The sequence below is a fragment of the Thermobia domestica genome, chromosome 1, assembly GCF_964235325.1.
Source record: "Thermobia domestica chromosome 1, izTheDome1.hap1.1, whole genome shotgun sequence".
Taxonomy (NCBI): Eukaryota; Metazoa; Arthropoda; class Insecta; order Zygentoma; family Lepismatidae; genus Thermobia; species Thermobia domestica.
This window is the reverse complement of record NC_137454.1, coordinates 245111311-245125916: the sequence shown is the minus strand read 5'-3', so window position 1 is coordinate 245125916 and position 14606 is coordinate 245111311. Positions and strand designations below refer to the sequence as shown.

The window sequence follows — 14606 nt, the reverse complement described above, 5'->3', positions numbered from 1 at the left end:
TATATATATATATATATATATATATATATATATATATATATATATATAGGGCTCGAGGCAACAAGTGGACAAGCCACACTTTTGTGAAAATCCTTTTATTAGTTTAAATGGTGTGTTGTAAGTATATCTACATTTTTTAAAAATATATTTCGTCAGATTCCGACACGATGGCAGCACTATCGTGTCGGAATCTGACGAAATATATTTTTAAAAAATGTAGATATACTTACAACACACCATTTAAACTAATAAAAGGATTTTCACAAAAGTGTGGCTTGTCCACTTGTTGCCCCGAGCCCTTGATATATATATTACCTGGCGATACACGTAGTTGATGGAGAAATGATCCCAATAAATTAATTAATATGTTAATGGACCGAAAGCAAATACTGGTAGTGATCTGTCTTTGAAAAAGACGAAATTCGTTGGGTTAAGTTCTGATCCCTTAAGCCCCTATTCTACAACTGCTTCAGGTTAAAAAATGTTTTTATTTCCCTTCTTTACCTTCATTTTTAACATTCCTTCGTAAATAGCAGGTTGTGTGTGTTTCTTCACCCGCCTTATTTTTCATACTTTCCTTCTGACTGCCGTGATTAATCCGATTGGGTAAAAAAGTGTGATTAACGAACCAAACTCATCATCATTAAAAGGCCTAACACGTATTTGAGACTTTCATAGTTTCCAATTTTGAAAAAGCTCCTGCATACAGTATAAATCATTACTCGGCAGCTTGTATATCACATAATCATTAAGGAATCATACTTAGGTACAGGGCCGTGCCGTGGAAAATCAGCGCCCGGGGCAACGGCGCTCCCATACATATATTCCAAACAATTTTTCGTATCTTTTTTCGTTTTTTCTCCCGGATTATTCGCCCCCCTTACTTCGGCGCCCGGGGCCGTCGCCCCGCTCGCTTCCCCTACGGTACGGTCCTTCTTAGGTATATAATGACTTTCTTAACTATTACTGACAAATAATGGGTGGTATGAATAAAATGGAGCCTAGACTCTGCTCACTTGAGATGAGCATGCTCTATTCGTGAGCAAACTCTAAAAAATTCGTATGAATAAAAACTATCAATATTTTTGAGAGCTTACTCTTGCAGAAGCCGAGCATGCTCATAGAGGTTGCTCCTGGCAATATCCTGGCAATTTCATTTCTCCTTTGTTGCCCACGTTTTCTCACGCGCGGGATACCCTCGTTATCCTCTTCCATGTCGTCATCGTCTTCAAACGCTCTCTCAACATTGTAAAACTCGCCGTCTTTCAGATATATAGCCACATTATGAAGGACAAAAGAGGCTAGAATCACCGAAGGCACTTTGTTGGTCGCCAATCGTATTTTATTTTCCAGTATAGGGAATAGCTGCTTGACTTGACCGAAGCATCTTTCTATTATAACTAAGGAGCAATGGCATATCCAGAATCGCCCAGAAGCAAGGCTCCTGACCTGTTTTCTGTCATGACCACACGAACAGCTGAATTCATCCATATTCGGGAGTCGTGCACCGAACCTGGCCAGGAAGCATCAACGCTCGTGAATTCCTCGTTACAATTACAAGTGACTTGAACATTCAAGGTGAAACGTCCTTTACGATTTATTTACTCCTCCGCGTATACATGAGGTCGTTTAATTTCCATATGTGTGCAATCGATGACCCCGATGGCAAAGGGAAAATTGCATTTTTGGCGCCACTTATTCATTTCTGCCTGCTGTTCAGCAACAGTTGTTGGGAACTTTATCCACAGGGGAGCCTTTTCGATTATTTTGTCTAGAACATTTGCAAATGTCACGGACACCGTACTCTGATCCACACCTATATCCTCCCCTACCCCACTTTGAAACCCTGGATCACTCAAATATATATAAAAAAAATCGCATTCTCTGTTCGTTAGTAAGTGCCCCGCCTCGAGTTTCATTTGTTGCACCTAGGAAATAATCACTTAACCACTCCACGTTTTCTTGATCAAAGCGATCAGAGTTTTATAGTCCACTTCCCACGTGTTTCTGCGCTCCTTGTATATTTTACGTCGTTGTAAATTCATGAATGCAGCTATTTTCAAAACACACCTTCACTGCACGGCTTGAGTCAGCTAATGAGGTGACTCCAGATTTTTGGAGACAGTACTCCGAAGTGCGAGCACGAACTCGTTTTTATTCATATGAAATGTGAGCATGCTCGATAGTTTTCAGACCATGCTCCAGCACTGAGTAACCTCTCCGTGAGCATGCTCTCTTTGCTCCTCTTTATTCATACCAAAAGGAGTAAACTCCACAAATACTGGAGCATGCTCACCTTGCTCCACTTTATTCATAAGACCCAATAAGTGAAAACCTGAGGTTTGGATTGCGAGCGGAGCTTAGAAGAAAACTTTTAACAAACCTATTTCTTTGCAAACTGACAATAATATGGCTTTAACAGACCGCTAATACTGTTTTGGGAATGTTTACTCATTTCCAACACTTTTTCCTTCTTGCTCGTTAGACGCCTCTTGCAATCAGCGCCCGAGGCTACATTTCCTCCCGGATAGGATAGCCCCTCCCCTTTCTGCAAATACCCATTGAGGTCTCAATTGTGCTTAACAATGTGACTAAGTGTTAAGCAGAATCAATTTCGAAAATGTACCATTCATGTTTTGTGAGTGTCATAACAGAAAAGCTCCTTTCACAACCAGCTGAGATCACAGGCAGTCCAATAGCAATTTTTTTCCTCTTCTATATTTTCGAGTTTCATGATTTCCTTCAAGGCTATGACGGCGGTGACAATGATAATGAACGAAGTGGTATGCAGAACGTAGAAGAAAACGGGAAAACCCACATACAAAGCGTTTATCCACCACAAATTCTATTTGATAGAACTTAGGTCGTACCATAGACCCTTCGCATCAGAAGTGAGCGCTTTGCAGCTGAGCCACCGCGGCCTGCCTTATATAGAGCATAGGGGCAGTGTTGCACTTACGATTAGATAAGTGTGTTGAGCTTCTTCTAAATGTAGCCCTGACTTTTTTTTTTTTTCAAATAAAGATAATGTTGCTACTTTCCATGTTGGAGTGTTGTTCCATGTTGGAAGCCGAACAAAGCTTTCTTCTTTTAGCTTATTGTTGAAGGTGGAAATTATCAAACAAAAGAAGGCAGAAAGGTAAAAAGAAGGTTGATTATTTTATGTTGTTTTCCAAAAGAGTAGTTGCTAATCTGTATAAAATTTAGTTTCACGAATCTTTTTCTTCTTTTTTTCGGTTATGACTAGCAGAATACCCGTTCTTCGCATAGGGAGAATGCGTTTCAATTCGGATCTCCTTCGTGGCTAAGCGTATGCGCCCTTGGCGTGGGAGACTCGGGTTCGATTCCCGGTGGAAGCTCATGAGGTTCTGATGAATTTAGGACATAATGGCAGGAGGACAAAATGGCAGGGGACATAATGGCAGGAAATAAAGGCAGGAGGACAAAATGGCAGCGGACGAAATGGCAGGAGGACGAAATGGCAGCGGACAAAATGGCAGGAGGACGAAATGGCAGCGGACGAAATGGCAGGAGGACAGAATGGCAGGAAGTTAATTTGTCAAAAATTATAACACCTAGGGCTCGCATTTTTAAGTTTTACCTATTGTGTTTGTTAGTAGGTTACGGTTCTCGATTTACTCATTTCTACCTCAAATGTCCAAAGCATATAAATACAGCTAAATTGAACCAAGAGCGTAAACGAGGGTAAATATCAGTTATCCATGTCTTAACTTTTTTCTTAAATTTATTTCTTTTTAACCATCTTCCAATTGATATCTTGGTTTTATAATAATTCTAAGTAGTACAACTTTTATTTATGACGAAAGAATTTTCTCGTGGACCCCCTCTGAATTTCACTCAGGGTGTAGCTACCATGTGACAAAGAATTAAATCTACTAACTGCTTTCACACACAATATAATTTTGAAACTTGAGAGCCTAGTGGTATCTTTGTGTCTGTAGTATGTAATAATGCTGATACGTTATTCTCTTGAACATCTTAATGGTATTTGTCGTTTGACTTCAGAAGACTGAGTTAAGCCTGCAAGTACAAGTTGCCTATAGTTAAAACATATCAGGTGTATGATCTTGTTTAATAAAACCTGCCCCTCCCCTCCTCTATCTGAAAAGCCCTATATTGTTATTCACATATGAAATTCAAAGACAAAGGCAATCGTCTTTATCCAGTCATATTTTTATTTCAAGTGTAAGTATTAAAATGTGCTACGCATGGTTGCAAGAGGCTAGTTTTTTTTTTTCTGTTAATACTGAACTTAGGTACCTAATATTGGAACCAATTTTCTTCATGAATTGATGCAAGAAGCGGCCGCGTGATTTTCGACCAATTATTTCATCACTGGTATCTATGAGCAACGAGATAACAACAGTGGAAGACAAACTTCGTCCTTCTCAAACTTGATACTTTGAAAAACTTATGAAAGTAGTTTCGTTATCCAAATACATATTCAATCAAATCAGTTTCAGAAGTAGCATTAATCTTATAATAACGTAATGGCCGTAAGAGTTACCCTGATAATGTATTTTGTATGTTTTCTTTTCTTCGTAATTCAGAAATTTTTTCCTGAATTTCACTGGAGTTATGAGAGACCTTAAATTATCAGGCATTCCACTTTAATCGCTCCCCTTTCATCCCCAATGCGATATTCGGTATATTTACAGCTTAGTGCAGCTTAAAGGAATCATGATGGTGCATATTTGATTTCTAACTTGCTTGCTCATAGCGTTGCCCTAGAGACGAGATGAGAATTCAGGTTTTGTCGTCTCGTGTCGTAAATGTTTGTAAAAGTCTCGTCTCTTTTTGTAAATTAATGTACAAAATGTGTCCTGATTTCCGTCTTAGTTTCATGTAGAATTTATCAGAATTCTTCCAGGTTACGACGAGTCCACGAAAGATTGATATAACGACACTTAAATCATATTTATTAATGAAGTAAATTGTGTAATGACTTGCGTATGTTTAAACGTTGATAAATGCTCTTTCTTGTGTTCATACTATTACCTTATCAAATTGCATATGACATATATAGGGCCTACAATTAATCGGGTCTAGGAAAATTCGGTGTAGGAAATTTCGGTGTAGGAAAATTCGGTGTAAGAAAACTCGGTGTAGGAAAATTCGGTGTACAGAAAATACGGTGTGGGGAAATTCAGATGTAAGGTAGATTCGGTGTAATACATATTGAATATTACCACTTACGATAATTTACGACACTTCACATTGTGAAAACGAAAATCATAAAATGTAACGAATAAAATGTTATTACCTATTTCAAGAAGAGCAAGTTTATTATTATTATTATTATTATTATTATTATTATTATTATTATTATTATTATTATTATTATTATTATTATTGCATTGAATCCAATATCTGTTTCATGTCTTTTGCGGGGTATTACTATGAACTACTTTTCATCACACAATGGATCTGATACTTTTTGTCAGAAATAAAACAATTACAACTATAAGTTCAGAGAATAGTTATAGGAACAACTAAAAGCACCACTTTGCCTCACGTTCTGCCCCAGACAGAAACATAATATGGTTGTTAGTGAATAAATTGCAGGAAACAGGATCGCTTCTGAGGAAGACAGGGAAGGATCGGACCTCGCTGGCGGATGTTGTGGAAGATGTTGTTACCGACTCTAAGTCACCCAAAAAATCTCTATTCAACATGTGATTTATGTATGTTACCACTAACACTTAATTTGTATTCTTCAATTTCGCTTCAAATATCCAATATCTCATTCAAACTGTAACGTACAATGGCGAATATTTGCTGCTTTTCTTGAGGTCTGTTCTATATTACCCCGGATGAATTTACTCTGTATATGCATATGTAAGATGCAAAAATATATTGATCAAAAAAGTCTTAGTGGAAAGGGCAATATAAAGCAGGATGGTTTTATCAGATAATAGTTGTACAAATAGTTGACTTCTCCTCCAGTCAGACACTTTAGTTTGTTTGTCTTAAGTTAAGGTAAGCAAGTACTGCAACCCTATTGACTCCTTATTGACTTCTCCTCCAATCAGCCGTAGATACTTTAGTTGAGGCATTTATTTTTACACCTTTGAGTAACATAAACAAACAATGTCATTTTTGAAGAATTTAGATTTAAATATTTATTTATAAAATAGACATAAAATCGTCAGAACATTTTTGAAAAATCAACAATTTTCAACTTTACCCATCCAGTAACCTACATTTTTTGGAAGTAGAAAACTCTAGGAGGCATCCTCCAAAACAGCATAAGAACTTAAGTTTAAATTAAATGTCGATTGGTAGCGATAGTCGCTCCGCTAAATCACACGAACGGACTTCGAAAAACAAATTTCTCGTCATGTAAGAGCCATAAAATGTTAAAATCCCTCGAAATCTAGAATTCCAATAATTTCAAGAACACAATTCAATATAAAGCAATATAAAGTAAACAGTAAGCAGTAAAAATGATAGTAGACAGTAAAAGTACTTCTACACAAAATTTGAACTTCAAACAAATACGCTCATTTATCCTCAAAGTTGAGTTTTTAATAAATCCTACGGCCTACTACAACGAATCTTTCTTTACACCTAACATTCCCCACACCGAGTTTTCCGTACACCGAATTTTCCTGCTCCCCAATTAATCATATTCTATATTTTGAAAACGGGAGATCCTATGTCTACCGAAAGTTCTAGTGTTTCTTGTGAGTACTCTACAATTTGTTTCCTCCGATGATTTTTGCCCCGAGCTTCCCTTGAGTTTACCCCTATGCATATTTTATAGACTTAAAAATACTAGAGACAGTCAGCAGAAAATAATGAGTACACATCCTACATATCCTCTCGTCAAAAACTTCGGAACGAGTCGAATCGACCAATTTTAATTCGTTTTTTTTTTTGCTACAGAAAGTATCTGATCCTTTGTACAATACGAGATTAGTTTATTCGCAAGTTAATATGGAGGATTAAGTATTTTCCTTTTTTTTTTTTTTTTTTTTTTTGTTTTTTGCTTGTTACTTAAAATGTTTTGCAAATAACTTCAATAACTTTTGAAACTGTTTGTCTTCACTTGAGCATATGCGTGAAGTGGTTCATTACGAATAAGACAAAAAGAACTGTGATAGGTTAATTACAAGGAATCCGGTTAGAAACACTGCTGCTTGCATTTTAGTTCCAAACCGACCGACCGCACTCGTTCGCTGGAAAATATACTGTAGATTGAAAACAAACAATATAAAAATAATTTGTTCAAAGTGAATCTAGTTCTCTTGTCGGTATACATACATCCAAAATCAACCTTGTTACATGGCTTACTTTCTGTTTCATGGAAAGGGTTTATGATGAAAAATTAATCTTATTTGGATAACTGAAAGAATGTTAACTATTTATTCTTCAATACTAATACATATCTTCGTCATTACAATACTAATACATAAGAAAAGAATGGCTAATTATTTACACCGTTAATTTTATATAACAAAATATACTGTAAAAAAGACTGCAAAAACAATTTGCAGTAATAAGAACGACTAGTTACATTGTTGTTAATTTCAAATTGTGAGCAATTCCCCGCAAGAATTCCTCAAGAGATCTTTTGTTTATGTCATAATCCACACATAGGTTCCTTAATCTATGCTGCAGATCAACATAAACTTTTTTAGTTTTTTTGACGGGGTATTGTCCTCTTTCGCACTGGGAAATGGTAGAATGAACGGTGGAATTCTCTTTCTGTAGACATTGTATGAGTTTCCATACCGTTGGGTGATTGTGTCCAACCAAATGGGAAAACTTATGATTCCACCCCTCACATAAATTATTTGTACGAGGATTGTTAGATAGAGTTGCCTCATGCACATTCCAAACTTCCGGCGGAAATCTTGGTGGCACTCTCTTAACCCTCACGACATCATTGTTTACCCCTACCCTTCGGTAAGTGCCTGTCACATACACAGAATCAAAATAATCAAGAAGCTCTAAAGCTTCATCAGGTGCTATAGTTCTTAACAAGTTCATACCTTGTGACACATCATTAACTGGAAGAAACGCTAGACCACTTATTTGGCTACAGTATAAAGCGAATTCGTCACTTTCTTTATATAGCCTGGACAGTCCTAGTTCCTGTATTTTCCTGTATACTGCCTGCCGGAGATGAAAGAAACAGCCCTGCACTGAAATTTCATCACCAAGCTTATTCTTCAAGGCATTATGGACAGCTGCTTCGAAGTCACATACAATAGTTACAGGTTGACAAGTGTATCCCAGATCTTCACATTTGCTCTTCAGAACCTTAAAAAAAAAAAAAATACTATTGATTGATTTTATTTGATCTCAAAATAAACTAATGCCGAATTCTGATATGACAGCAAAGTGAATCTCTAAAAGACATAATTTAAAACATCTTTCCCAGAACTCTTATATTTATGTAATTATAATAACAGAGCATTGGTCCCGAACGCATAACAACAGAACGCGTTCGGGAAGTCGTAAATTCGGCGCAGGTACACTACTACTACTACCACTGGCGTCTCTCGCATGTAAAATTTGGGCGGGGGCATCAAAGAAAGTGATTTAAATGGTACTACCTAGCCCAACCTGTTTATCATATTCGATTCAATTTGTTACCTTTACCTTCACGGACCCCTTGAGGCATATTAAGAATCCTGTTATAATCGTTTCACAACCTGAATATTATATTCCAAATAAATATAATAATTATTATTTATATGTTAATCTGTTGTTAGTAAATAAATCAAATTAAAATGTTGAATATTTTGTACTTCAAAATATGGGGGACGCGTCCCCCTCGACCCCCCGCCAGAGACGCCCGTGACTACTACTACTAATAATAATAAAAATAATAATAATAATACTTCAGGACAAAAAATGTTTATGCCTCGAAAACTACGTACCTCAAAAAGTTCCTCGTAGGCTCTTTGTGTCTTCCGTTGTAACAGAGCGTACACAACTGACAGTGCAGTCTCCCCTAAAGGAATCCTGATAACGTACAACTGGGAAAACATGCGAGGAGCAACGGAAAAGTTCCCATCCATAAACCAAGTAGTTGCCTCCGAAAGAATCTTCAAACATTTATCCGTTGCAAAAATTAATATTCTACTTTCAGGCTGTGCATCACCATTATCATACAACAGGAATCTTTCACTTTCTGCTCCGCCACTGGACGTCCATTCACCTGAAAAGAAGATATTTATTTTCAGATTTATGACTTGTTTAGTGTTGTAAAGGTCTGAAAAAAACGACGTAAATTTAGGGTAAAAAACTAGTTTTATGTCTTACAAAGTTACCGTTTTGTGTCAGGGAAGTGTTAAAATAACAGGGTCAGAATCATTTCAGTTAATACCGGTATTCCAAAATCAAATATATATATCAAATATTGGCAAAACATTTTCTCAAATTATTCACTTAAACTGTACACACTTTTGCATCCTCGAAAACACTTTTGGAAGCAGTGTTGACAGTCTTTTTCTTCAAGTGTTGAAAGTTCTTTCTCGTACGTCACTACAGCTTCTTCAGGGCTGCAAAATCTCTTCCCACGCATGCAATCTTTGATCCTGGGGAACAGAAAAACTCACACGGCGCCAGGTCAGGGCTATACGGCGGATGAGTCATAAGTTTGATCTCCGTAGATTCTAAAAACTGAATTGTGATGTTGGCCGTGTGTACGGACGCGCTGTCAGGATCCCACGCAAACCCGTTCTTGGACGCCGTTCCCGAAGCTTCTGGAACACTTTTGTTAGGCAAACAGTGGTGTACCACTGAGCAGTAACAGTCCTTTGTGCTTCAAGTGGAACAGTTGCAACATAGTCAGATTTGGAGAAGAAAGTTGCGACCATCTTCTTTCCCACACTTCGCAATCGCTTCACTTTCGTGGGTGGATTTTTGTCTGGAAAGTTCCAAACTGTAGACTGGCGTTTATTTTCAGGGTCAAATTGATAGATCCAAATCTCATCACCAGTAGCAATGTCAGAGACGCGTCGAGAATTGCCTCCATCAAATCTTACAAGCATTTCTTCACACCATTCCACACGCATGCGCTTCTGCTGTTCAGTCAAAGTGTGAGGCACCCAACGAGATGAAACCTTTCCTGAGCCGAAGATGATCATGAAGAGCCGAAGTTGAAACTTGCTTCGCTTCTTCGCTCTGGATACCACTACCGAACGCAATTGTTGAAATTCAAATACTGTGTCACAACAATGCGTATCTCAAAACTTTCGTAGTGACCCTCGTATGCAACGTATTTCGCTAGCAGGAAAATACTTAAAGCAACAGGTTTTAATTTTACTTTTTAGTTTTCTGATTTCTGATTTTTTTAAAAAAAATCCCTCTTTATTATTTGTATATTGTTTGAACAACTCAAAAAGAGAGAGGATCTTATTTACATATACACACATACACTGCACAAGTGCGTAAATTTGAGCAGCGACAAATATTTTAAAGAATTTAACTTGTGAAATTTCCGTTCTTTATTATTAAACACCAACAGAAAACCCGTTCTTCACACGGGGAGAATACGTTTCATTTTGTGTATAAAGGGCACCAAAACTGTCGCCAATGAACTTACGGACCCCAAAAACTATGAATTCGACATTAGTATAATTTTCAATTACTTTTATATGTCACCCTCCCCCTTTAGGAGTACTAATGGGGGCTAAATTTGGATTTAAATGGCATCGGAAGTGTTACTTTTTTATTCAGCGACCCCAAAAACTATGGATTCAACACTAATATCACTCATTTTCGATCATTTGTATACACTGGTGGATCCACGGGGAGGGCGGAGGGGGCGAACGCCCCCTCCAAAGGTTTTTTTGAACTTTCAGCATTTATCATTGGGAAATACTAATATGGTCTTTTTCCCGACCGATACAATCTGTGTGACAAGCATAGCAGAATCTAATCAAAATGTGCGGTACTTAATAGTTTTAATACAGACATATTTGAATTGCGAATACTTCTCTCGCTAGTTCCTTGGGGCGGTCACCATAAGCCCCAAAGTAGCGAGAATATGATTCATTCGTTGGACGAACAGCTGTAGGAAGGAGGGTAAGACGGCTTACTCTGTACTAAAAATGTGTTATTGTGTCCTAGAAAAAGGATATGAAATGGATTTCGGAAATCCGGATTATAACCTCAATTATCTTTACCTTTAATAAAGAGAAATATAGAAAAGGTCTCTGAATCTAAGAGGAGACTTTTCGGTTGGTTGATTGATTAATATGTATTTAAGTCGTTTGTCAAAAGCGATGCTAAACAGAACGAGAACTAGAATTTAAAGTTGGATCTGAGCCACTGTAGTGCGTTCAATGCTCACTCACCGGGAATTAAACCACAGAACCTCATGCATCAAAGATCATAGGTACGTTCGCTAGCTACTAGATCAACAAAGAGAGCCGTGACTTTTGGGATTCAACACGGAAACATTAAGAAGGGACCAGGGATTTATTGTGACTCCAAATGGAATTTCATCTTTCTTGAGAAATAAGAAAAGCTACAAGCTGTTATTGTAATTCATACATAAAAGACGATATCCTGAGTGAGTAACTTTGCACAGGTCAAACCACTTAAGTCAGAAACTTGATATTAGGACAGTAGATAAGATTTGTTACGCAGAGTATCACTAAGGAAGGATTTTTTTGGAGGGGGGAATTCGAAGAAAGGAAGGGAGAATGGGGTGGAAATTATTTTAATAAGATGGTCATCTCTTCAAATCCGTTAAGACTAGAGACTTGAAATTTGGCATTTGGATTCCTCATTTTAAATAATTTGACACGCGTTTCAACGTTTTTTTTTTTAATATTATAGTAAAACGGAGAAAAAACAGATGGAAAGAAAAAGTGTCGGCGATTGCAAATATTATAGTAAGATATCAATATCTAAGAATCTTTGAAGGTTAGAAAAATGAAATTTCGTATATGGGCTTTCGACTTAAAATAATCCAATACGTATCCCAGCGTTTTTGATATTTTACCTAGAAGGAAAGAAAAGGCGTGGTATTATTATTATTATTATTATTATTATTATTATTATTATTATTATTATTATTATTATTATTATTATTATTATTTTAAGATGCCCATATCTCGGGATCTCTTGCGGTTAGAAACATGAAAGTTGGTAGTTTGATTTTTTATTTAAAATAATTCAACATGTATTTGAACGTTTTTTTTTCACTTAACGTAGAAGAAAAGGGAAAAAGGTTCATTAAAATGCCTTACGAGGTGTTTGAATTTCGTGACAGTTTTAGCTCAATCCAATTCTATATGAAAGACAGAAGGAAGAACGCGAAATATTGTGCCACAGTACCACGTAGGATTATTTGCTATATTGTGCAAGGCCGTATGCCGAGCAGATTGGGGATCTGGGGGCGAAGCCCCACCTAGACGAAGGCTAATATAATATACCTAGGTAATTTTATTGTTGTTGTAAGCATAACTATAATTATACTATGTTTCGTGGACCCCACACAAATATAGAGATAGATTATTTTTTCTAACTGCTGTCCCGCAATTGTTACTCAAAATATAAATGATTAGAGCAAATTGTACACTCTTTCGTTAAAATGAATGTTATCGTCAATACAGTATTTTCTTTTGTGGAAGTACTGTGCCAGATAGTGCATCGCATATGTTGCGGTGACTGTGTGTGAAGTGAATCATGACACCACCCACCACGCCTCCGAAACGAAAGTATGTATTTAATTAAAATCTACAGAAAAAAATACTTCCATTACAAAAAAAAAAAAAAAAAAAAAAAAGTTCGGCTCCCAAAGTGGAATCTGGGAATCTTTTTTACACCCAACCCCCTCCAGCCCCGGATTCATATGAGTCCCATTCTTGCAAATTAAAATTCTGGTCACCTTGAAGCTACGCTCATCTTCGAGAAAGCGAACCGCCTCTCCCAAATGATCCTTCTGGATCCGCTAGTGTTTGTATATATATATATATATATATATATATATATATATATATATATATATATATATATATATATATATATATATATATATATATATATATACCCTCCCCCCGCCCGCAGGTCGCGGCGCTTAATTTGGATTTAAACAGCATTAGATGTGTCACTGCTCATCTCAGCGACCCCGAAAACTATGGATTGGACAATAATATCAGTCATTTTCGATTTTTTGTATATCACCCCATCACATCTTTTATATCTTTTTGTGAATTTAAGACAAAATTCCCAGGATAAAATCCACCCGGGAAACACACCCAAACCATCCGGCATGAGACCGGCACGTTTTCAGAAGACAATTGTAATAGCTTTTAATAAATAGATTGATCAAACTTACCTTGTAGGTGTAATTCCGTGAGGTCTCTGGGCTCAGGAGGATTGATACAACGTTGTCTTCTCATTGTACGTTTACATGTATCTTCTGACGGCAGTCTTGCACGCACATTTATTTCTTCATTATGTACAACTTCAGAATATATTTGCGAAGGCGCACTTCCACAAATTTTAGCTCTTTCTTTCATATCTTTTCGACACCTTGCTATTTTCACAGCATCCTTGTCCGGTGGATGCGAGTGTTCACAAGCAGAATTTGGATAAGTTTTATCCAAATCTGTTATTAATATAGCTCGACACTTATACTTGCCTCTATCAGCACACCTCCATCGTATACTATTCTTCAATACTAATTGTCTCGTGTAAGAATATCCGAGATAAAAAATCTTTTCACCTCCTTTGTTAGACACTAATACCTCCATGATACACTAACAGTCACTAATAACAGTCACCCACACTAACCGCTATCAAACTGGGGGGAAACCAAAAATCCTTTCCCTATTTTCTTCTGAAATGATTAATTTTTAATTGGCTTCCTTTTAGCCAATCAGAAACAAGTTACCGTATTTATTTTCCAAATTTCCCATTTTCGGTGAAGATCAATATTTATTTTGTAAACAAAGAAGTTAGTCCAAAAAAAAAGTGAAAGGGACTTGGAGGCAATTAAAATTTGGGTTTAGTTTACCTGAATGGGAGACATGTTATCATACATTTCAATCTTCAATAAGAATGCAAAAAGTCTTCCCTGTGCTCATCCAACCGAGAAATGTCTTTGGAAGAAATCAGATAAGGAATTTTGCAGGTGTCCACTCAGCCGTGGACCCAACACCTCTCGTTATCTTTAGATCAGAGTTTTCCTAAGTGATTCCTTGTCACGCATTAAAAATAACAGGAAATCACTAACTAGTTCGTTTTTAAAATACTGGTTCCATCTCGCAGGTTATATTCCTTCTTTAATTTTCTTAATACTGATCATTGGGAATAGTTTATACAAGTATACAAATGTATTTCCGTTCAAGTTAGACTTTCATGTTCTGCTTCTTAGTCCGATTGAAAGTTTAACTTCTCTTTTCCGCACTGACGATATATGTATGTGAGACGGGACCATTAGTGGGATCCGAACCACTACTCAGGTTTGCATTTTCCTGGTTAACAATTTTAGACATCCAAACTATACTATGCATAAATATCAAAAGTCGTATAAAAAGTTTATGTCCGTCCGTCTGTCCTTTCAACGTTGATCGGCATTGGAACAAAAACGATAATATATAGCAGTGATCGAA

General features: G+C 36.8%; 1 protein-coding gene across 1 annotated transcript; it reads right to left on the bottom strand.

Moving 5' to 3' along the window:
• Positions 1–7039: 7039 nt before the first annotated feature.
• On the bottom strand, positions 7040–14201 carry LOC145667380 (uncharacterized). Its single transcript, XM_081734912.1, has 3 exons — positions 13328–14201; positions 8913–9193; positions 7040–8289 (listed from the first exon to the last, which is right to left on the bottom strand). Exons 1-3 carry the CDS (start codon positions 13743–13745, stop codon positions 7537–7539), a joined length of 1452 nt encoding a protein of 483 aa, XP_081591038.1. The 5' UTR covers positions 13746–14201; the 3' UTR covers positions 7040–7536.
• Positions 14202–14606: the final 405 nt, after the last annotated feature.